This window comes from Lithobates pipiens, unplaced genomic scaffold, assembly GCF_037356315.1.
Source record: "Lithobates pipiens isolate NorthernLeopardFrog02 unplaced genomic scaffold, aLitPip1_a1.2 Scaffold_37, whole genome shotgun sequence".
In the NCBI taxonomy this organism is placed as follows: Eukaryota; Metazoa; Chordata; class Amphibia; order Anura; family Ranidae; genus Lithobates; species Lithobates pipiens.
In genome coordinates this window covers 16,936,839-16,961,084 of record NW_027507825.1, presented here as the reverse complement: position 1 = coordinate 16,961,084, position 24,246 = coordinate 16,936,839, and the positions used below count along the sequence as shown (strand labels likewise).

Genomic DNA, 24,246 nt, shown 5'->3' with positions numbered 1-24,246 from the left:
CCCATCGTCCGTGCATCCTCTCTGCCCATCGTCCGTGCATCCTCTCTGCCCATCGTCCGTGCATCCTCTCTGCCCATCGTCCGTGCATCCTCTCTGCCCATCGTCCGTGCATCCTCTCTGCCCATCGTCCGTGCATCCTCTCTGGCCATCGTCTGTGCATCCTCTCTGGCCATCGTCCGTGCATCCTCTCTGGCCATCGTCCGTGCATCCTCTCTGGCCATCGTCTGTGCATCCTCTCTGGCCATCGTCTGTGCATCCTCTCTGGCCATCGTCTGTGCATCCTCTCTGGCCATCGTCTGTGCATCCTCTCTGGCCATCGTCTGTGCATCCTCTCTGGCCATCGTCTGTGCATCCTCTCTGGCCATCGTCTGTGCATCCTCTCTGGCCATCGTCTGTGCATCCTCTCTGGCCATCGTCTGTGCATCCTCTCTGGCCATCGTCTGTGCATCCTCTCTGGCCATCGTCTGTGCATCCTCTCTGGCCATCGTCTGTGCATCCTCTCTGGCCATCGTCTGTGCATCCTCTCTGGCCATCGTCTGTGCATCGTCTATGCATCCTCTATGGCCTGCCTTAGACTTTGGTGCCAATTTTAATTCTATTGACCACCTTTTAATAATCGGGGCAACTAGGTGTATCTGACTACACAGGTGCCAAGTTCCTGAGACCAGAGCCCTCGAGAGATGTAAAGAGGTTACTCTTGCCTTAATACCGGGGAGACAATTCCTGTCAATGGCTTTATAGCCAGATTATCTGTCAAGTGCCTGCCTACCTTATGATTGGCTGCTAAACAGCCTGCGCCCGCCCAGCTGGTTGATGTGCCATTGCTGACGCACTGCGGTAGACCTTGCGGTCAACAGTACAATTTTGGTTCCTGGTAACCGAACTACACTAAAGGCCCCATTCACACCTGAGCATTTTGTAGCTTGAAGCCTGATGCTACAAAACACTGGAGGGGGAAAAAATCTATTATTCTCAATGGAAATGGTTCACATCTCCACTCCAAGTCGTCTGAAGCTCAAACAAGTTTTGCACCGTTTTTTGTCGCTCAAATCGGATAGATTTTGGCGTTTTTCTTCTTTTTACATTGGTGGCTTTTTGCCCTGCACAGAATCGTGGTAAAAAAAAATGCCGCAAAATTGCAGAAAAACCGCAGCGAAATTGCAGTAAAATCGCGCAATTTTCTACCTGAAAATGCTATGTTCAGGTGTGAATGGGGCCTTAGGGCACATACAGTCTGTTGGCCCAAATCCTGTAATATCAGGCAAGGGGCAATTCATTATTGCTCATCAGACACCCCAAATTTGCAGCTCATCAGTGACCAGAACAGGCATCCTTTCCGCAACATAGGAAGGGGGCGATTCCATAGGTTAAGAGAGCTGGTAGGCTGCGTGAGCCTCTTTACATGTATGATAAACTTTTTTTATTATTATTTATTTATTTTTTTTGCATAAAAAAAAAAAAAACCCAAAAACTGTACCTAAAAAAAAAAAAAAAAAAAAAAAAAAAAGTAATGACTCTTCCTGTGATGAAAGGCAAAGCAAAATGAATGATGGGATAATTATTAAAGCAAATACAGGCGCGTGATGAAGTAACACTTTCATTGTCATTTTTGCTGTTTTCTGTTCATGTTTTTTTTAGATGTTTACTGTAAACAGCTTACTTAAAAAGTTGTAAACATGAGTTGATTTACATTTTTCTTTTTTTTTTTTTTTTTTTTTTTTTTTTTTACTACATTTCCCCAAAAATTTTTTGCATAGCTGTTTGTCCATTGAAACTCCTTGTAAATTTGGGGGCAAATCCCATTTGTTCTCAGGCCATATTCTCTACGAACTGAACTTCATTGGTTTAAAAAAAACAAAATGTGTGATTGAGGAAAATACTGAATGGTGAATATTCTTATTTCCTTTGATATTTAGCACCATCTAGTGGCCACAATGCTGTATTCTAGTTCATAATGTGTGTGTGTGTCTTTTTTTTTTTATTTTTTTTCACAGTTATTACTTGATCTGTAGAAAATATAGCCCAAGGACATTTGATTTTGTCCCATTCCCGCAGAAGTAATTTACATGCTGTTTTGATGGACTAACAGCAATGTGTGTTTGATTTTTTTTTTTTTTTATTGAATTATTATTATTTTTTTTTTTATAAATACACCTCCCAAGTGTGTAAAACCTAAAATGTGTCTCAATTGAATCCATGGCTTAATTTTGAGTTCAAGAAAACAACTTCTTTAGAAAACAGCAGAAATTGCTCCTCCGGTGTATATGGGTGACGGGTTTCTTTATGGTGGCAGATGAATAGTGTGGTGTGTGCAGTGGTTGTTGTGTCATGTCTTCAGTTGCTGCATTGTAATGTCGGTCTGCTCTTTCTTTTCAGGTGATGATTTCTCCTTAATCCAACAAGAGATCTTTATGGTGAAGGAATGTAAACAGACCAATATTGTGGCCTATTTTGGCAGCTATCTCTGGTATGGTCCATACATTTTATGCATATTCATGTTCTGGGGCTTGTTTGTTGATTTTTTTTATTTTCTCTTTTAACCACTTAAGGACCGCCTCATGTAAATATACGTCCTTTTTTTGAAGAGGGATATCTCGGTAACTATAGCAGCTGCTGCCACAACCGAGGTATCCCTCTTTACAGGAGGCGGTCCTGTGTACGATAACGGTGGTCTCCGTGGCGGGTTTGCCGCGAGATCACCGCTATCGGCGGCGGGAGAGGTGCCACCCCCCCTTCCCGCCGCTCTCCTGTGCCTTCCGCCGCTTACCGGAGCCGTCGGTAGCGGCGGAGGCGATCGGGTACTTTTGCTAGCTGGGTACAGAGACGAGTGAGGCTAAGAACGTCACTTCCGTCACTTCCGCCCATACCTCTTAAAGGTATATTTTTTTCAATGTCATTTTTTAAAATGACTTTTTTCTTTTTATTGCATTTTTTATTGCATTTTTAAGTCCAAATATGAGATCTGAGGACTTTTTGCCCCCCCCCCCCCCCCCCTTCTATTACAAGGGATGTTTAAATTCCTTGTAATAGGAATAAGTGATCCATTAATTTAAAAAAATTTTTAAAGTGTAAAAATAAAATCAAGTAAAATAAATAAACAAAATAAAAAATTTAAACCGCCCCCAGTCCCGACGAGCTCGCGCACAGAAGCGAGCGTATACGTGAGTAGCACCCGCATATGAAAACAGCAGGAGGCAAACCACACATGTTAGGTATCGCCGCGATCGGTAGAGCGAGAGCAATAATTCTAGCCCTAGACCTCTGTAACGCAAAAACATGCAACCTGTAGAATTTTTTTAAATGTCGCTTATGGAGATTTTTGAGAGTAAAAGTTTGACGCCATTCCACGAGCGGGCGCAATTTTGATTATGCCGCGTACAATTTACTCGGCGTAACATTATCTTTCACAAAATAAAAAAAAAAATTGGGTTAATTTTACGGTTGTCTTATTTATTTATTTTTATTAAAAAAAGTGAATTTAAAAAAAAAAAAATGTGTGCTTGTAAGACCGCTGCACAAATACGGTGTGAAAAGAAGTATTGCAATGACCGGCATTTTATTCTCTAGGTTGTTAGGAAAAAAAATATATATATAATGTTTGGGGGTTCCAAGTAATTTTTCTAGCAAAGAAAAAACTGTTTTAAACATGTAAACGCCAAATCTGAAAAAGAGGCCTGGTCCTTAAAGAGGAAGTAAACCCTGATGAGTGTACTTCCTCTTTTTTTCCCTGCAAAGGTAAAGCATAATGGACTACTATGCATCGCATCGCATAGTAGCCCATTATGTGTCACTTACCTGACACAGGAGCCAGCGAAGTCACCGCTGTCCCCTGTAGTCCGCCGCATCCATCTTGCTGGTGGCGTCTCGCAGCTCCGCCGCTGTCATTCGGCGAAGCCGCGATGACGTCACTCCCGCGCATGCGCACGGGAGTCGACAAATGCGGCAGCTCCATTTTTGGAACTGCCGCGTTCAGTGCGCCTGCGCGCCGCTGTCTACCGCCGTTTTCGGGCAAATATCTCCTAAACCATATAGGTTTAGGAGATATTTCTTGGACCTACAGGTAAGCCTTAATCTAGGCTTACCTGTAGGTCAAAGTGGTTTGTAAGGGTTTACAACCACTTTAAGTGGTTAAAGTAAAGGCCATCTGACTGAGCAGTTAAAATGCATGCTTAGCCCAAACTTTGCTTTTTCATTTTGGATAGAGTAGGGATTATTTTTTTCACTGGGAAAACAGTGCAGCACTAAATTGGTGCAGTGCTAACTAAATCACACTAAATCTCCTCTGATGCTTATTGTGTCACACTTTCTCTATATGTGCATTCACAAAAACATAGTTACATAGGTTGAAAAAAGACACAAGTCCATCCAGTTCAACCACAAAAAAAAAAACCCCAATAATTATCCCTATATACCCACAGATGATCCAGAGGAAGGCAAAAAAAAAAAAACAGCAGAGCATAATCCAATTTTGCTACAGCAGGGGAAAAAAAATTCCTTCCTGATCCCCCAAGAGGCAATCTGATTTTCCCCGGATCAACTTTACCTATAAATGTCAGTACCCAGTTATATTACCGTATATACTCGAGTATAAGCCGAGATTTTCAGCCTCTTTTTTGAGGCTGAAAGTGCCCCCCTCGGCTTATACTCGAGTCATCGCTGTCTGCCCGCTCGATCAGCGTGTCGAGCAGACAGACAGCGGCCATTCTATAGTTCAAAAGCCGCGCCTCCGGCTCCGCCTTCGCCTGTGATAGGCGGACCACTGAATTTCCCAGCAGCCTGTGTTCCGCCTATCACGGACATCGTATCATCCTCGTACTACGGACGAGGATGATACGATGTCCGTGATAGGCGGAACACAGGCTGCTGGGAAATTCAGTGTTCCGCCTATCACAGGCGAAGGCGGTGGCGCAGCTTTTGAATTTTACAATGGCCGCCGAGGCGCCGACGAACGAAGAGGGCACGGGACGGAGGCAAGGCACGGCACGGGACGGGACGGAGGCAAGGCACGGCGGCGAGGCACGGAGGCAAGGAGGCTCGGCACGGGACGGAGGCTCGGGACAAAGGCTCGGGACACAGGTAGGCTGGACACACACACACACACACACACACACACACACACACACACACACACACACACACACACACACACACACACACACACACACAGATGGATACACACACACACAGGGATGGATGGATGGAGACACACACACACAGGGATGGATGGATGGATGGAGACACACACACACAGGGATGGATGGATGGATGGAGACACACACACACAGGGATGGATGGATGGATGGACACACACACACACACAGGGATGGATGGACGGATGGACACACACACACACAGGGATGGATGGACGGACACACAGGGATGGACGGACACACAGGGATGGACGGACACACACACAGGGATGGACGGACACACACACAGGGATGGACAGGCATGTCTTACCCTCGGCTTATACACGAGTCAATAAGTTTGCCAGTTTTTTTGGGGGTAAATTGGGGGCCTCGGCTTATATTCGGGTCGGCCTATACTCGAGTATATACGGTATGTACATTTATTAAATAATCCAGGCCTTTGTAGTGCCTGAAAACCGCCCCAGTGTGAAAGGGGCCTGTCTTAAAGCAATCCACTGAGCTGGCCAGAACCACCTCTGCAGGGAGTCTATTCCACAATTTCACAGCTCTTACTGTGAAGAAACCTTTCCGTATTTGGAGATGAAATCTCTTTTCCTCTAGACGTAAAGAGTGCTTCCTTGTCCTCTGTGTTGATTGTAAAGTGAATAACTCGACACCAAGTGCACTATATGGACCCCTTAAAGTGGTTGTAAACCCTCCCCCACAACTTTGTCCCATGTAAATCAGCATAAAAACCCTAATGGACACTGCTTGTAGATATTGCCTTACTTGCTTAGTATTGTTGTAATCCTTTTTGTTCTTTAGAATGACGTCACTGAGCATGCCCAGATCTCCCATGATTTACGGCACACTCTCTATGTGCTTATCTATCGGTTATCGGGACTTCCTGCGGCAGACAGCACTGAACTCCCAGGAGGCTGTGTAATCACTGAGCTTCCTCCTACACACCATGTGACATCACATGCAGTGTAAAGCAGGGCATGGGACAGGGATTTGTGTGTTTACCTCACATGCCCGCGATCGCTCGTGACCGGGCGGTCATCGCGACCGTCGGCCACGAGCATCGGCAGCTGGTCGACAAGCAGTTAAGCTGCAAAAAGGAGATCTAGCCCGGGTTCACATTGATGCGATTTGACATGTCAATGGAACCCCCTGATTTGGTGCCGCAATGGTTCCCAAAAGCAGTTTCTGTACTACTTTTGGTGATTTCAGGTGCCACTTCATTAGATATCTGTGTAGCAAACCGTACAGACGTTTCTGAAATCGTGGGACTGACATGCGGGAATGAAATCGTGCGAATTTCAATCCCGCAGCAATGTGAACCAGGGCTTGATGTGATTTAGTTGGCGCTGCACCAATTTAGTGATTTTTGTTTTTACACCTTTTAAAAGGGAGTGTGTTGGGTAAGTACGGTAATTAACCACTTGCTTACTGGGCACTTAAACCCCCCCTCCTGCCCGGACCAATTTTCAGCTTTCAGTGCTGATGCACTTTGAATGACAATTGCGCGGTCATACAACACTGCACCCAAATGAAATTTTTATCATTTTTTTCCCACAAATAGAGCTTTCTTTTGGTGGTATTTAATTACAGCTGGGAGTTTTATTTTTTGCTAAACAAAAAAAGATGCAAAATAAAAAAAACTAAAAAATCATGTTTAATGTTTGTTATAAAATTTTGCAAACAGGTAATTTTTGTCATTCATTGAAATGCGCTGATGAGGCGGCGCTGGTGGGCACTGATAGGCGGCGCTGGTGGGCACTGATAGGCGGCGCTGGTGGGCACTGATAGGCGGCGCTGGTGGGCACTGATAGGCGGCGCTGGTGGGCACAGTTAAGGCGGCACTGATGGGCACAGTTAAGGCGGCACTGATGGGCAAACATGGGCACAGATAAGATGGCACGGATGGGCACTGATTGGTCTGGGCACTGATGGGCGTCACTGATGGGCACTGGTACATGACACTGATGGGGACGGATATGTGGCACTGAGGTGCAGCACTGTGTGTGCGAGGCATATTGTGGGCACTGATGGGTGGCACTGTGGGCACCGATGGGTGGCACTTCTTGCCATATTTTAGGTGGCACTGGCAGGGGGCAGGTGGGCACTGATGAGCTGTCCCCAGCTCGCCGTGATCGGCTTATTTTTTTTCTCCTCGCGCTGTCAGCGCGAAGAGGAAAAATAGCCGATTACCGGCTCTGTTGTGATCACATGATCAGCTGTCATTGGCTGACAGCTGATCACGTGGTAAGGGGTCGGGATCGACCCCTTGCTCCGATCTGTGATCAGGCGAGTCTCATAGACTCGCTGATCGCTGTGCGCGCCCCTCCGGGGCGACGTCAATAGACGTCGCCCCCGCAAAGCAGGTCCACGCTATAGCCGTCATTCGGCTATAGCGCGGATCTCAAGAAGTTAAACACATAGCAGCTCACAAGAGGGCAGTACAATTAGAATGGTACAATTCCTAAACCAAACCTTTATTATGTGCGTGAAATGTGAGTTTAAAAAAAAATAAATAAAATCAATTCAAACTTAAGTGCACAAAAAAAATTAGTAAATAAAAATTTAAATCCCCCCTAAAAAAGGCGAGTCCAGTGAATTATCTTCTCGTTTATAGCAGGAACCTTTTCACTGACAGAGACGTGTTTTTATTTATTTATTTTTTTGTCATTTTTTGCACTCGTGTTTAAAAAAAAAAAATATTTAGTCCTGAAGATTAGTTAAAACCCCCAAACATTTTATAGTTTCTGAAACCAGAGACCTTGGAGAATAAAATGGCGGTAGTTACAATTTTTATGTCACACAATATTTTAACGACGATTTATCAAGCACAGCCTTTCAGTAAAAAAAAAAAAACATACGTAATGCTTTTTTAGCTATGCTGCTCCAATGGATCACAAAAGGCGCAGTTTTGTTCTGCACTCCTGTGACCCCCCCCCCCCTTTTTCAGCCGACAGCGGACTAAAGCCTGCTGTCAGCTGCTGTCACAGAGCTGGTCCAGGTTCTAAAAAAGATCCCAACCATATGGTCAGGATCCGCTCAGAAGTTTGGTCTGGCAGCTGGCTGAGAGCCTGAGACAGCTGAGACGGCTGCTCCTGCCCAGTCCAATGCTCCAGTGAGCTCTGGAGGGGCAGAACAGAGAGCTGGTGGTTGATAGGCACACCGGCTCTCTGCAGACTGAAGACCGAGAGCTGAGTAGTCGGTGGTGTTTGATCGCTCAGTTCTCAGTCTTTGAGGCAGCGGGGGACAGCTGCAGCTGGGATCTAGGTGAGTACGAGTTTTCTTTTATTATTTTAAAATGCCAAACTCTTAAGCTAATTTTAGGGCCCAGAAATGCAATATATCACCCAGTTGTTGATAATATAAAAGATAAGGTTGCTCTGAGTAAGCAGATACCCAGCACTCAAATTTGCACATGCCTGCAAAACCACAACAAACTTTGGTACCCTATTCTTTCTATAGGTGCAGTTTTAAAAGCCCCTACAGGCCATCAGTTTAAATGAAACCATGAGTAATGGGCCTAGAATTATTGCTTTCACTCCAGCATGTGCATCGATATATAACATGTATCATAAGTTATGTTTTTGTACATAGGTACCAATGTATACTTTTTATGTTCATGTTGCATAGTTACATAGGTTGAAAAAAGACACAAGTCCATCTAGTTCAACCACAAAAAAATAAAAAATAAAAAATCATACAATCGCATATACCCAATTCTATACCCACAGTTGATCCAGAGGAAGGTGAAAAACCCCAGCAGAGCATGCTCCAATTTGCTAAAGCCAGGGAAAAAATTCCTTCCTCATCCCCCGAGAGGCAATCGCCTTTTCCCCAGATCAACTTTACCTATGAATGTCAGTACCCAGTTATATTATGTACACTTAGGAAATAATCCAGGCCTTTCTTAAAGCAATCTACTGAGCTGGCCATAACTGCCTCTGTGGGGAGTCTATTCCACATTTTCACAGCTCTTACTGTGAAGAAACCTTTCCGTATTTGGAGATGAAATCTCTTTTCCTCTAGACGTAAAGAGTGCCCCCTTGTCCTCTTTTGTTGACTGTAAAGTGAATAACCCAACACCAAGTTCCTCTAATCTTTCTTCATAGCTGAGCTCCTCCATGCCTCTTATCAGTTTGGTTGCTCTTCTCTGCACTTTCTCCAGATCCCCCCGATTTTCTTTTTGAGAACTGGTGCCCAAAACTGAACTGCATATTCCAGATGAGGTCTTACTAATGAATTGAACAGGGGCAAAATTATATCTCTCTCTCTCTGGAGTACATACCTCTCTTAATACAGGAAAGGACTTTGCTCACTTTGGAAACCGCAGCATGCACGTGGGGGCAAACTCAACATTTTAAGCGTAGACTAACAGAGTGGCTGAATCCATATAATAGGGACACAAATAACAATAAAAACCTGACAGAGGTTTGAAGACCTCTATAATCTATGCAAAACAAAAAGTTTCAGGTGTACATATACTTATTAGTAGTATAAAGTGTTTGATTGTCTACCTGAATAAACCTCTGGGATTCCCTGTGCAGCAGAGCCTGTGTGAGAGATAGAAGCAGCACAAGAAAGCCAGTCAGTTCATGCGTTGACAAGAAGCTTGCTGATAGGAAGAGAGAACAGAGTGAAGAGATGAGCTCATCACTGCGCTGCTACTTTTTTCACTGTCCAGTCACAGCCTGAAAGACCTGGGCTTCGAAGTAGTGGCCGTTGGACTTGAGGGCATCTAGCACAGGCTTTCTCAACCTTTTAACTCTAGAAGAACCCCAAAAATTATTTTCAGGTCTCGAGGAGCCCTTACTAAAATGAATTTATCAGGAACAATGCCCCGGATACTGGTGGCCAATAGGAAGAATGCCACCAGCTAAAAAGATATTAGATGTCACGCTGTTGGCTTTGCTAAGTGATGCAGAACCTTGAACTCTGTAGACATCATCAAAAAGGTCATTCATCAGCCACAGCTCAATGAACCCCTAGCAACCTATGGAGGAACCCCGGGGTTCCACGGAACCTTGGTTGAGAATGGCTGATCTAGCAGAAGACTAAATTACTCCATGGGGAAGCTCTGTATTAATACTTAACGTATCTTTTAAAGAGGAAGTAAACCCTGATGGGTTTACTTCCTCTTTGATTCCCTGCAAAGGTAAAGCATAATGGACTACTATGCATCGCATCGCATAGTAGTCCATTATGTGTCACTTACCTGACACAGGAGCCAGCGAAGTCATCTCTGTCCCCTGTAGTCCGGAGCGTCCATCTTCTTGGTGGGTCTTGCTGCTCCGCCGCTGTCATTCAGCGAAGCCGCAATGACGCCACTCCCGCGCATGCACACGGGAGCCGACACGCGCTGCATCTTGGTCGTTGACAATGCCGCGCTCAGTGCGCATGCACACCGCTGTCTAAGGCGCATGCGCAGTAGACAGCGGTGCCTTCTTCAGGTAAATATCTCCTAAACCGTGTAGGTTTAGGAGATATTTCTTGGCCCTACAGGTAAGCCTTAATCTAGGCTTACCTGTAGGTCAAAGTTGGTTGTAAGGGTTTACAACCACTTTAATGTTTACCTTATTTTTCTAGAATTCTGATTTAATGTATTTGACACTTCTTAAATAAGAACCAGGTCCTGCAGGCTAGAGCAAGGGCTCCATGTTCTCACTGGATTTGGTCAGGCAAGCACTATTCTAAGAAGGGATTTTTGCCTGGAGTTCTACTTAAAGTGATGTTAAACCAAAAAACATCATATATTACAGTTTACCAATCATTCGATGTGGTGACTGCATTCGTTTTCTCTTTTTGGGCTCCCCCCCCCTCTGTTTTCACCTGGTGATCTGGCCAGTATCACACCTCCTGTGAGACCCTTTTCACACGGAGGCAGTTTTCAGGCATTTAAGTGCTAAAAACAGCGCCTTAAAACTGCCTCTCATGCCTCCCCAGTGTGAAAGGCCGAGTGCTTTCGCACTGGGGCGGAGCGCTTACAGGGCAGGAAAAAAAAAGTCCTGCAAGCAGCATCTTTGCGGCGGTTTGGAAGCGCTGTATACACCACCCCTGCCCGTTGGAATGAATGGGCAGCGCTTTCGAAGCGATTTGTAAGCGCCTGAAAAGCGATTTTAAAAGTTCTGCAACACGGGTGGTTTTAACCCTTTCTTCGGCCGCTAGCGGGGGTTAAAATCGCTCCAGCTAGTGTAAGCGAAAAGCGCAGCTGAAACTAGCAGCACTAGCTGCTAACGGACCCGCCACCCTCAGTGTGAAATGGGTCTTAGAGCTCAACACTCTGGATGAAGGGCCACTTTGGGCAGCAGCATTGTCAACCTGGAGGATGACAGACGTACTAATAGCGTATTTAGATCACGTATTTACACTAACAAATTGAAGCCAAATTCCGGTCAATATAAGGAGTTACAGATCATTGTAAGCACTCATGTCAGTGTTAAATGGTTTGTCTCATCCCTGTAACTGACACATCGTCAGGGGAGTTTGTTCTTTTAAAATAAAACAGACTTACTGAGCAGATCACCAGATATGAATAGAAGAAAGTCAGTTACATAGTTAGTAAGGTTGAACTTTTGGGTGTCGTTTGTTCAAATCTATGGTGAAGGCATCATCCAGTTTATTTGGAAGACATCATCACTTGTTTGTAAGATTTTTGTCGGTGGACCTATTGCACACTTTTTATCCATAAATGTCACTGGATTGGGAAACTTTATATTACATAGTAAGGTTGAATAAAGACACCAGTCCATCCAGTTCAACCTGAGTGAGTGTCTACAATTGTCCCTATTCCTGTACATTGCACACTCACATCGGTCCCTACCCTCAAGGAGCCCACAATCCAAGGTCCCCATTCATATACTAGGGCCAATTTTGGACAGAAGCCAATTAACCTACCTGCATATCTTTGGATTGTGGGAGGAAACCGGAGTACCCAGAGAAAACCCACACAGGCACAGGGAGAACATGCAAACTCCAGGCAGGTAGTGTCGTGGTTCGGATTCAAACTGCTGAGTGAGAGTGCTAACCACTACACCACTGTGCTGCCCTTTTCAATCTGAAAAAGAAAACAAAAGCGGCCGTCACATCTAAGAATTGGTGAGCTTTTTTTCAAAAAGAACCAAAAACACTGCGCTATTCAAATGTATAGACGGTATACAAACAGCAGCTAACACAACATCTAGGTGTACAAATGTGGCATAATAAATTTTGTGAAAAACAGTGTAGCGCTTATTTGTTTTTACCACATTACAATGTGACCAATGTAATCAGTGCATACATTAAACTGTGCAAACTAATAAATACATTTAAACACTCTTTGCTGTATATGATAAACAAAGCTGGAATGTCCGAACAAATATATATAAAAAAATATATATATATATATCAAAAATAGGATATATATATATATATATATATATATATATATATATATATATATATATATATATATATATATATATATATATATATATATATATATATATATATATATCCTATTTTTGATATATATATATATATTTTTTTTTTTTATATATTTGTTTGGACATTCCAGCTTTGTTTATCATATACAGCAAAGAGTGTTTAAATGTATTTATTAGTTTGCACAGTTTAATGTATGCACTGATTACATTGGTCACATTGTAATGTGGTAAAAACAAATAAGAATTGGTGAGCTGCAATGTAATAAATGTTTGATTTTGGGTTTAATACTTCTTTAAATCCATTTGATCCCCCCCCCTGCCCAGCTCTTAACATTTCACGTTGCTGGTGGGTGTGTAGTGTTGAGGGAGGATTTTCGTGCTCCGGCATCATTTTATGGCATTCCCAGCCTTTCTTCTTGCCTTGTTCCTGCAGATTTATACTGCTGCAGCTTTGATGTGGTCTCCTATAGTGTATACTCCCGTTAACACTACAGACCTATATAATGAGCGCCTGTCATCACTTGCTTCCAATAAAGAGTGTAGCAAGGCATAAAACTCGTCACGCTGTCTGCCACTACTTACCTTCCTTGTTATGTCCTGTTCTCCGTGTTGAGAGATTTTCTGCTATTTGAAAACTGACAGTTTTATTGGTTTTCAAAATTTTCCAAGAGAAAATCTAAAAAGACACGCATTGTTGTAGAAAACAAAGACCTGGCAAGTCGTCTACATACATTATCGCCAGCGATAAAACTCGGGTTAAGACATGAAAATCATATAGCCAAAGATGGTATATGGTGGGGGTGCAAAGGATCGTCGCCGATCCGTGATGCGAACGGGTCCCCCCGCTCGGATCGGCACACGCCACGGAGCGCTCCACTGTCACTGCCTTAGAAAAGGCAGTGGCTTCGGCCTAGCTCCGAAGAGGCAGCCATCTTTCTACACCCAGGCCGTTTACAATGTGATCACTTGTAAATAAATTGGCGTCCTGTCATGACGCTGGTTGCTCTCTCCCCTCTCTGTACTGATCTGTATAGTGGAGGGGGGAGAGATTGGATGGATGCAGCGCCGTGGGCTGGATCTGTAGTGCCCACAGCGCTGCTCTTTGACAGCCTACCCTTCCATGCTCTGCCATGCCCAGCCATGCTCTTCCATGCCCAGCCATGCTCTTCCATGCTCTTCCATGCCCAGCCATGCCCTTCCATGCCCTTCCATGCCCTTCCATGCCCTGCCATGCTCTTCCATGCCATGCTCTGCCAATATTACGGTGGGGAGATTGTGGATATTACAGTGGGGACTATATGGTGGTGGAATTTTCACAGGTTTTTGCAAACTCAATTATTTGTTGATCCGAAAAATGATCCGATCCGTGACTCTGATCCGAGGAACGATCCGATCCGTGAGTTTTTTTTGATCCGTGGCACCCCTAGTATATGGTAACATCAGATTGATTAAGAGTCAGAACTGCTGTGTCACACCAGAGTCAAGGAGCTGGTAGGTGCGCGAGATATCATACCTCTAGGGGGCGAGCCCTCTAAACAGATTTTCTCAAACTCGGTCAAGGGGGAGAATTGGAGGTTCTTTACCAAAGATTGTGCATAATCACGTATTTGTGGGTATCTAAAAAAGCCTGTCTGGGCAGGTCAAAAGCATCTTTCAGATGCTGAAAGGACAGTTCTGGTTCTGGTATCCACCAATCGACTGTAGTGAAATAAGGCCCTGTCCATCCAAAAGTGGGACATCTGCGAGGTCAAGCTCTCCGGGACATTGGGTGTGAATTGAAATGAGGTGACCAGGGAGGCAGTGGCGGTAAGCAGATACAATGATTTATCGCCCCACCATAGCGTTTGCAAGATGCCATTGGTCCCAGCAGCTGTCACCCACCGAGCGGTACATCCGTACTCCACAGCATGGAATTTGGGTGTGTGTAGGCCAGCCACAACGTCTCAATTTGTGTCCACCGATTGTATGCACGGAGGGTGCACTGATTTTCTTCTATTTGAAAACTTGGAGCCCCTGTGGATTTAACGTGGTGATTGGCTACACTCAAGGCCTCATGCACACTGGGCTTTTTATCCCCTTTGAGTATTATTATGGCATTTTTGTGCGGGCAAAAGTCACAGGTGCGCCGTCCGGCAACCTGTAAAAGTCTAGGAGAGGCTGAAAGCTGCTGTGGTTGGATGGTGTACTGAGTGGTACTAATGTTTATGGCTATACATGCCCAGGGACGAAGGCCCACACAAAAACCTTGGAATCTCATGCACAGTGGCTAAACGCCCAGTGTGAATGAGGCCCAATTCATACAGTGTTGAATCTGTATTATTAACAGGTTTATTGGCCCTGAAGCAAGCCATATTTAACCCAAAGTAGTAGTCTGACTTTCAGTGTGGACTGAGGCCAATGGGAGTAGAAAATGTCCTGGTGTCAGTGCCCTATTGATGTCTTTGTGAGGACTTGTGCCCCATTGTTGGTGTCATTGGGAGGAATCGTGCTCCTTCATTGGTGTCAGTGGGAGAATTAGTACCCCATCGTTGGTGTCTTTGGGAGGAATTGTACCCCATTGTTGTCATTGGGAGGAATTGTGCCCCATTGTTGGTGTCAGTAGGGGATGACATATGCCCAATTGTTGGTATACATGGGAAGAATAGTGCCCCTTCATTAGTGCCAGTGGGAGGCCCAATTGTTGGTGTCAGTGGCTGGAATAGTACCCAAGGGTCGGATAAAAGCAAGCAAAGGGCCGCAGTTTTGGAGACCACTGGATTCATTCTTCAAAGAATCAGACAATATAATCAAATCTATTAATTATTGAGAAGACTTATCGGGGGAGATTTGTTACAAATGGAGCACTCAGAATCGGGTGCAGCTGTGCATGGCAGCCAATCGGCTTCTAACTTCAGCTTGTTCAATTAAACTTTGACAATAAAACCTGGAAGCTGATTGGTTTCAAGATTTTGCACTCTCCAGGTTTTAATCCATCTCCCCCATAGTGTGTGATTTTTGCGCAAAACCCATGGATTTTATTGGAATTATTCCGATCAGTTTATTATACACGATGTATATAGCACCAACAGTTTACACAGCTCTTTACAATGTATAGGGGGGACAACACAATTACAGTACAATACAAAAGGTACAGGAGGGCCCGGCTCATAGAGCTTACATTCTAAAGGGAGGGGGTGGTGGTATAAAAGGTAATGGTTGCAGAGAATGATTTAAAGGCGGTGGGTGTGGGATAGGTCTTCCCTGAATAAATGGGTTTTCAGGGAACTCCTAAAGGTGGACAGGGTAGGGGCTGATCAGACAGACTGTGGCAGGGAGTTCCAGAGGATGGGAGAGGCTCTGGAGAAGTCTTGACGGCGAGCATGGGAGGAGGTAACAAGGGAGCTAGAGAGCAGGAGGTCCTGGGAGGACAGAAGATCAATCTATGGGAAATGGACACAGCTGATCATTCTAAATTGATAGGTGTGCAGTTTTGAAGCATTTGATGAGCGTTAAGGTGCGTTAAAACTGCTCCGCAAATGCCTATTACAGAAAATAAACAAATATTAATGCCCCGCTACTGCCCATCAGAAAGCGATAGCAAAATGTTCCCGACTTGAATGGGGAGGCATTGAAAGGCTTCAAATGCCTTCTGACCCGACATGAGGCTTTAATTTTGAAGCGACGCAAACTCTTCATGTTTCGATAGTGTGAACAGCACAGTGTGCTGTCCAAGGTATCATTTGCATAGGCGTTTTTAATGCCTCTCAAATGCTTTTAATGCCTGTGTGAACATGGCCTTAGATACAAGTCAGATTTAGGGCGACCCCATTTGATTTTGCCCCATTTGGACAAAAGCCACACACGGTTTTATACACTGTGATAAAAATCGTTTAATCCAATGGGAGAATGCTGGGTAATTCGTACACAGCCAATGTATGTACAGTTTTGCTGGATGAATACCTGGGCACTTTTTTATCCTATCTATCTCCATCTATCTATATATATATATATATATATATATATATATATATATATATATATATATATATATATATATATATATATATATATATATATATATATATATATATATATATATATATCCCCCAAGTTTGACATTTGTATGCTTGTGGTAAATCTGAATCTCCCTGTACTAAATGTAAAGTCACCTTCTGATAATAATCTCCAGTCTGTCTTGTTTACATTGCAGCCGGGAGAAGCTATGGATCTGTATGGAGTACTGTGGTGGGGGATCCCTGCAGGATATATACCATGGTAAGGCACAATATTGTGGATATTACAGTACCGGAGGAGTTTATACTGGATGAACTGTAATTCATTATGCATCATTTTCCAGCATAAACACTAAATACTTACAGTACATGCAATATTAGAGCATTATCTCTATAAACAAAGTACTCCTTGAATCCTACAAATACTAAAACAGCACTAAAAATAAAATAAAATAAATATTATTATACACGATTTATATAGTGCCAACAGTTTACGCAGTGCTTTACAATGTATGGGGGGGGGGGGGGGGGACAACAACACAATTATAGTACAATACAAAAGGTACAGGAGGGCCTGGCTCGTAGAGCTTACATTCTAAAGGGAAGGGGGTAGTGGTACAAATGGTAATAGCAGCAGAGAATGATTTGATGGGGGGTGGCTCAGGGGCATTTAGGTGGGTGTGGGATAGGCTTCCCTGAATAAATGAGTTTTCAGGGAACTCCTAAAGGTGGACAGGGTGGGGGCTAATCGGACATACTTGAGCAGGGAGTTCCAGAGGATGGGAGAGGCTCTGGAGAAGTCCTTTAGGTGGACAGGGTAGGGGCTGATCGGACAAACTGGGGCAGGGAGTTCCAGAGGATGGGAGAGGCTCTGGAGAAGTCTTGAAGGTGAGCATGAGAGGAGGTAACAATGGAGCTAGAGAGCAAGAGGTCCTGGGAGGAGCGGAGGGGATGATTTGGGCGATATCTGCAGATGAGGTTGGTGCTGTAGATGGGGGTGATGTTGTGGATGGCTTTGCATGTTATGGTTAGCGTTTTGAATTGTACACGGTGGGGGAGGGGAAGCCAGTGAAGGAATTGGCAGAGAGGGGCGGCAGTCACGGAATGATTAGTGAGGTGTATTAGTCTAGCAGCAGCATTCATAATAGACTGAAGGGGGGATAGCCTGCTTTAAGGGTAGGCCATTAAATGGAGAAAATAATGGGCTTGAAACCATAGGGCTGTGGCAAACACCACAGATATGTGGACAGTTCAGATTATTATCAGTCACTTTTCTCTTAGCGTGCACCTTCCACCAAAATAAGAATGCAATTATCCGCCTCGTGAAGCACACACCCCCAGGGGGTTCAAACTCACCAGATGCCACTATCAAGAAAGCCTTGAATAAATATGCACCAATCGCTCTGTGCTGGATCACCACTTTTCCAGAAGGTCCACCGTTATAAGTACTCCAATTGTATCATAAAACACAAGGATAGATGTACATAGCGTAATCCTGTTATAATGCAAAATCCCCATACTGCAGAAGCCTCCTTAATCCTAGCTGCTTACATTTTAAAATACAATCAGCAAGCATAAAAAAAAGTGTATAGAGGGCGCTGTCACCGTCTCCAGCCGTCTGCTGGAAGTGTGCTGTTCCTAGCAGACACCGCTTAGCACTTCCGGGTAGAGGGTGGTGGGAGCGCACAACGTCACTTCCGGTATGGTCACGCCCCTTACAGTACATGCAAGGAAATCTATTTTTTTTATTTGTTTATTTTTGTACACACATATTGCATTGAGATGTCCTTGAAAAGGAGGGCGGAATGCTGCAATATCCTGCATTTTCCAAGTCCGGAAAAAACGAATTTGCATGACTGCCACGCAGCGCAACTAGAAACACATGTCAGCAATTGTTAGTGCATGCATTTTCCAGCTCATCTGGAGTTAATGACCCAGAGAAAGTTGTTCTAAATGACACATTGGTTAACATATGGCCTACAGGCAGCAAAGGCTCCTACAGGCAGCAAAGGCTCCTACAGGCAGCAGTGGTCACATGACCAAGGGACCCTTTTCATAGGTCAGTGTGCTTTTTTTTTTTTTTTTTTTTTTTTTTTTTTTTAGAGGTCTTTTCACACCATACTGGACATAAACACCTCACTGTAATGCACTGAAAATGCATGTGCATGGTGTGCGGTTAACATGCATTTTCATGCACATTGCATTGCGATTCATTGTATTTATATGCACATTGGCATGTGTTTTTATTTCATGTGATGAGAAATGACATTTCTCTGGAAGGGTCAAAATGCTAATAGCTAATAATGAACTTTTTTATATTTTTACTTTCAGTTGTATTGCATATATATATACATGTTTTCATTGCATTAACATGCAGGCAGGTTGCATTTTAATGTACTGTAGATGAACACAAAATTGTGGTTTGAATGAAAAACGTGCAAAACCATTTTTTTTTTTTCGGGGATTTGCACTGATCCAATGTGGATAAAAGCAAGCCACTGTGCACAATGTGAACTCCCTAAGGGCCGGTTCCCACTGCTGCGATGTCGGACATCGCATGTGATTTGCACCGCATTTCTGTGCAAATCACATGCGAGGTGTGTGCCATGAAAATTTGCATCGCATTCAGGCCGAATTTGCACAGGACCCTTTTTATGGTCCGCACCAGAATCGGATTGCATGGGTGTTCACACCCGTGGGATACGATTCATGTCTGAACTCAGTTCGCACTGCGATATGCGAACCAATCTGGGGGTGTCATTAACTTTGTATTGACACTCCCAGCGGGTTCGCATAGGGCAGTGCGCACTGCCTGCGAGTTGTATGCGATGCTGGAACTTGCCCGCACTTACCCCCTTCCTGCCCAGGGCAGTTTGCAGCTTTCAGCGCTGTCACACTTTGACAATTACATGCTCATGTGACACTGAAATTTTTATCATTCTTTTCACACAAAAAGAGCTTTCTTTTGGTGGTATTTATTCACCGCTGGGTTTTTTTTTTTTTCCGCTTCACAAAAAAAAAAAAAAAAGACCAAATCTTTTGAAAAAAAGAAAGAAAAAAGCATTTTTCATAGTTCTAAAATTTTGCAAACAGGTAATTTTTCTCCTTCACTGATGTGCGGTTATGGGCACTGATAGGCTGCACTGATGAGGCGGCATTAGTGGGCACTGATTGGCAGCACTTGTGGGACTGCACTCAGTGCTGCCACTCACTGCCGATGTCCCTTTAACACAAGACAGTTATCGGCTTTCCTTTTCTCTCCTCATGCTTTTAACCAGGTTGTGTTTTACATCCTGTGATCAGCTGATCATGTGGTAAAGGGCCGCTGTGATTGGTATTGATATAGTTACATAGTCAGGTTGAAAAAAGACACAAGTCCATCTAGTTCAACCACCAAAAAAATCAGCTGACTTGGCAATCAGTTTGCACGGGCAGCGCAATCATGGGAGGACGTCCAGGGACTCCCTCCCGGAAAACGAAGCCCGTGTTGTAGCCGTCTTTCAGCTATATTGCGGGCAGGAAGTGGTTAAAGTGGATCTGCAATCAAATCTGAAAGCAGAATTAATTGTATCCGAGCACACAAACTGAAAGCTCTATTTAATTCATTTTTAATATTCAAAGCAAAGTCACCTATACAGTGCCTTGAAAAAGTATTCGTACCCCTTGAAATTGTCCACATTTTGTCATTTTACAACCAAAACATAAAAGTATTTTATTGGGATTTTTTTTGTGATGTACCAACATAAAGTGCCACATAATTGTGAAGTGGAAGGAAAACGATAAATGGTTTTCCAAATGTTTTACAAATATGTGAAAAGTGTGTGGGGGGCATTTGTATGGCGCCCCCCGGAGTCAATACTTTGTAGAACCTCCTTTTTCTGCAATTAACAGCTGCAAGTCTTTTTGGGGATGTCTCTACCAGCTTTGCACATCTAGAGAGGGACATTTCTGCCCATTCTTCTTTGCAAAATAGCTCAAGCTCTGTCAGATTGGATGGAGAGCGTCTGTGAACAGCAATTTTCAAGTCTTACCACAGATTCTCAATGGGATTTAGGTCTGGACTGTGACTGGGCCATTCTAACACATGAATATGCTTTGATCTAAACCATTCCATTGTAGCTCTGGCTGCATGTTTCGGGTCGTTGTCCTGCTGGAAGGTGAACCTCTGCCCCGGTCTTATAAGGTTTTCTTATAAGATTGTCCTGTATTTGGCTCCATCCATCTTTCCATCAACTCTGACCAGCTTCCCTGTCCCTGCTGAAGAAAAGCATCCCCACCACATGATGCTGCCACCACCATGCTTCACAGTGGGGATGATTTGTTCAGGGTGATGTACAGTGTTAGTTTTCTGCCACACATAGCGTTTTATTTTTTGGGCAAAAAGTTCAATTTTGGTCTCATCTGACCAGAGCACCTTCTTCCACATGTTTGCTGTGTCCCCCACATGGCTTCTCACAAACTGCAAATGGGACTTTTTTTGGGCTTTTTTTTTTTTACCAATGTCTTTCTTCTTGTCACTTTTCTATCAAGGGCAGATTTGTGGAGAGCACGACTAATGGTTGTCCTGTGGACAGATTCTCCCACCTGAGCTGTGGATCTCTGCAGCTCCTCCAGAGTTACCATGGACCTCTTGGCTCTTCTCTGATTAATAATTAGTTACATAGTAGGTGAGGTTGAAAAAGTCCATCCAGTCCAACCTATGTGTGATTATATGTCAGTATTACATTGTATATCCCTGCATGTTGCGGTCATTCAGGTGCTTATCTAATAGTTTCTTGACACTATCGATGCCCCCCCGCTGAGACCACCTCCTGTGATAGGGAAGTCCACATCCTTGCCGCTCTTACAGTAAAGAACCCTCTACGTAGTTTAAGGTTAAACCTCTTTTCTTTTAATTTTAATGAGTGGCTATGAGTCTTGTTAAACTCCCTTCCGTGAAAAAGTTTTATCCCTATTATGGGGTCACCAGTCTGGTATTTATATATTGTGAGGTCACCAGTCCGGTATTTGTGAATTGAAATCATATCCCCTCTCAAGCGTCTCTACTCCAGAGAGAATAAGTTCGGAGCTCGCAACCTTTCCTCATAACTAATATCCTCCAGACCCTTTATTAGCTTTGCTGCCCTTCTTTGTAGTCGCTCCATTTTCAGTACATACTTCCTGAGGACTGGTGCTCAGAACTGGACAGTATACTCCAGGTGCGGCCGGACCAGAGTCTTGTAGTATTACTTGACTGAGTTCCCCAAGTACCCTCGGGTGCAAGCCATGGTTTTATTAATGTTAAGTTTCCCAATTCTAATTCTTTCCTCTGTTCGCCACGAGGATAAACACTGCAGTTTTGGTTACTGAAGCCCCCCGATTCCCTCGTGAAGACTGAGGAGAAGAATACATTTAATACCTTCACCATCTCTCCATCCTTTGTAACCAGATGTCCTTCCTCGTTCTTTATGGGACCAATATGGTCTGTCCTCCCTGTTTTACTGTTTACATACTTAAAGAATTTCTTAGGATGTTTAATATTTTTTTTTTTGCTCTCCTCTGTTATGTGTTTTTCGTGCTCTGTCTTAGTCGCCCTAATTGCCCCCTTAGATTTCTTGTTGCATCCTTTATAAAGTTTGAATGTTGATCATCCCTCTATCTTGTATTTTTTGAAGGCCTTCTCTTTTGCTTTTATATGCATTTTTACATTGGCATCGTTAAGCCATCCAGGACTTTTGTTTACTTAAATTTATTACCCGATGGGATACATTGGCTAGTGCCCTTATTTAATATGCTCTCCTCCGTGTTCTTTGTTCCTAAGATTTTATCCCAATATATATCTTCTAGCAAGGTTCGTAGTTTAGGGAAGTTGGCTCTTTTGAAATTCAGTGTCTTTGTATTCCCTCTTATGTTTCCTATTTGTGTGATTTCTACTGAAGCCTATTGACCTGTGATCGCCGTTTCCTAAATTTCCCCATCCGGGATCAGGGCTGTATTTTTGGTAATCAGTGGATTTATTGCTTTCCTTGCCTGGACTTGTCTTGCTAGGTTTGCAGTTGTGCCATACTCTTTCTGGATGATGGATTGAACAGAGCTCTGTGAGATGTTCAAAGTTTGGGAGTTTTTATATACCCTAACCCTGCTTTTATACTTCTCAGCAACTTTATCTCCGACCTGTCTGGTGTGTTCCTTGTCCTTCATATTACTGTTTTTTTCACTAAGCTTCTCTAACAAACCTCCTGAGGGTTTCACAGAACAGCTTTTAGTATACTTAGACTAAATTGCACACAGGTGGACTCCATTTACTAATGAAGTGACTTCTGAAGGCGATTATTTCCACTGGATTTTAGTTAGGGGTATCAGAGAAAAGGGGGCTGAATACAAATCTCCCCCCCCCCACAACACTTCACGTATTTATTTGTAAAAAAAAATAGAAAATCATAATTTTCCTTCCACTCCACAATTATGTGCCACTTTGTGTTGGTCTATCACATAAAACACATTTACATTTTTAGTTGTAACATGACAAAAGGTGGAAAATTTCAAGGGTATAAATACTTTTTCAAGGTACTGTACATCCATGTTGCCATGCTTTGTTTTTTAGCATTTCTAACCATGACCAGCTTGAATAAAGGAAGGTGATGTAGCATTTACTTTCTGATATTCCTCTGTCCTTAGCTCAGGCATGCGGGGGGGGGGGGTTGTTTTTAGTTGGTAAAGCCCAAAAAAGGTCATATGCTTCTAGTATGTATGACATTGTTTTGGCCTTGACCCGAAACCAAGAAGGGACTGAATAAATGTAAAAAAAAATGACATATATTATCCACTAGAACTCTGGAAGATTTACCCCCCTTCATGACCAGGCCTTTGTTTGCCATACAGCACTGTGTAACTTTAACTGACACTTGCACGGTCATGCAACGCTGTACCCAAATTAAATGCATTTAATTTTTTCCCCACAAATGGCTTTCTTTTGGTGATATTTGATCACCTCTGCGGCTTTTACTTATTGTACTATTGACACTAGTCTATGATCCACTTTAAGCACTCCTCACCCCCTTACATGCCACGTTTTGGCATGTCTTTTTTTTTTTCTTGTGGGGGGGGGGGGTGGGTGCTTAGTTTTGAGTCGACTTCCTGCTTCCGCCTACGGGCCACCTAGGCGGTCCCACTCGCTCCACCTAGGCGGTCCCACTCGCTCCACCTAGGCGGTCCCACTCGCTCCACCTAGGCGGCCCCACTCTCTCCACCTAGGCGGCCCCACTCTCTCCACCTAGGCGGCCCCACTCTCTCCACCTAGGCGGCCCCACTCTCTCCACCTAGGCGGCCCCACTCTCTCCACCTAGGCGGCCCCACTCTCTCCACCTAGGCGGCCCCACTCTCTCCACCTTGGGGGCCCCACTCTCTCCACCTTGGGGGCCCCACTCTCTCCACCTTGGGGGTCTCTCTCTCTCTCTCTCTCCACCTTGGGGGCCCCACTCTCTCTCTCTCTCTCTCTCTCTCTCTCTCTCTCTCCACCTTGGGGGCCCCACTTCTCTCTCTCTCTCTCTCTCTCTCTCCACCTTGGGGGCCCCTCTCTCTCTCTCTCTCTCTCTCTCTCTCTCTCTCTCTCTCTCTCTCTCCACCTTGGGGGCCCACTCTCTCTCTCTCTCTCTCTCTCTCTCTCCTCTCTCTCTCTCTCTCTCTCTCTCCACCTTGGGGCCCCAC

At 44.1% G+C, this 24,246-nt stretch overlaps 1 protein-coding gene across 2 annotated transcripts in view; it reads left to right on the top strand.

Annotated features, from left to right (window-relative positions):
• Positions 1 to 24,246, top strand: part of MAP4K5 (mitogen-activated protein kinase kinase kinase kinase 5) — a 211,938-nt gene that overhangs the window by 96,321 nt on the left and 91,371 nt on the right. For both annotated transcript variants that reach the window (XM_077466776.1, XM_077466775.1), the window contains exons 3-4: positions 2,377 to 2,467; positions 16,758 to 16,822. In XM_077466776.1, the coding sequence (XP_077322902.1) occupies positions 2,377 to 2,467; positions 16,758 to 16,822 (156 nt within the window). The remainder of the gene's footprint in view (positions 1 to 2,376; positions 2,468 to 16,757; positions 16,823 to 24,246) is intronic.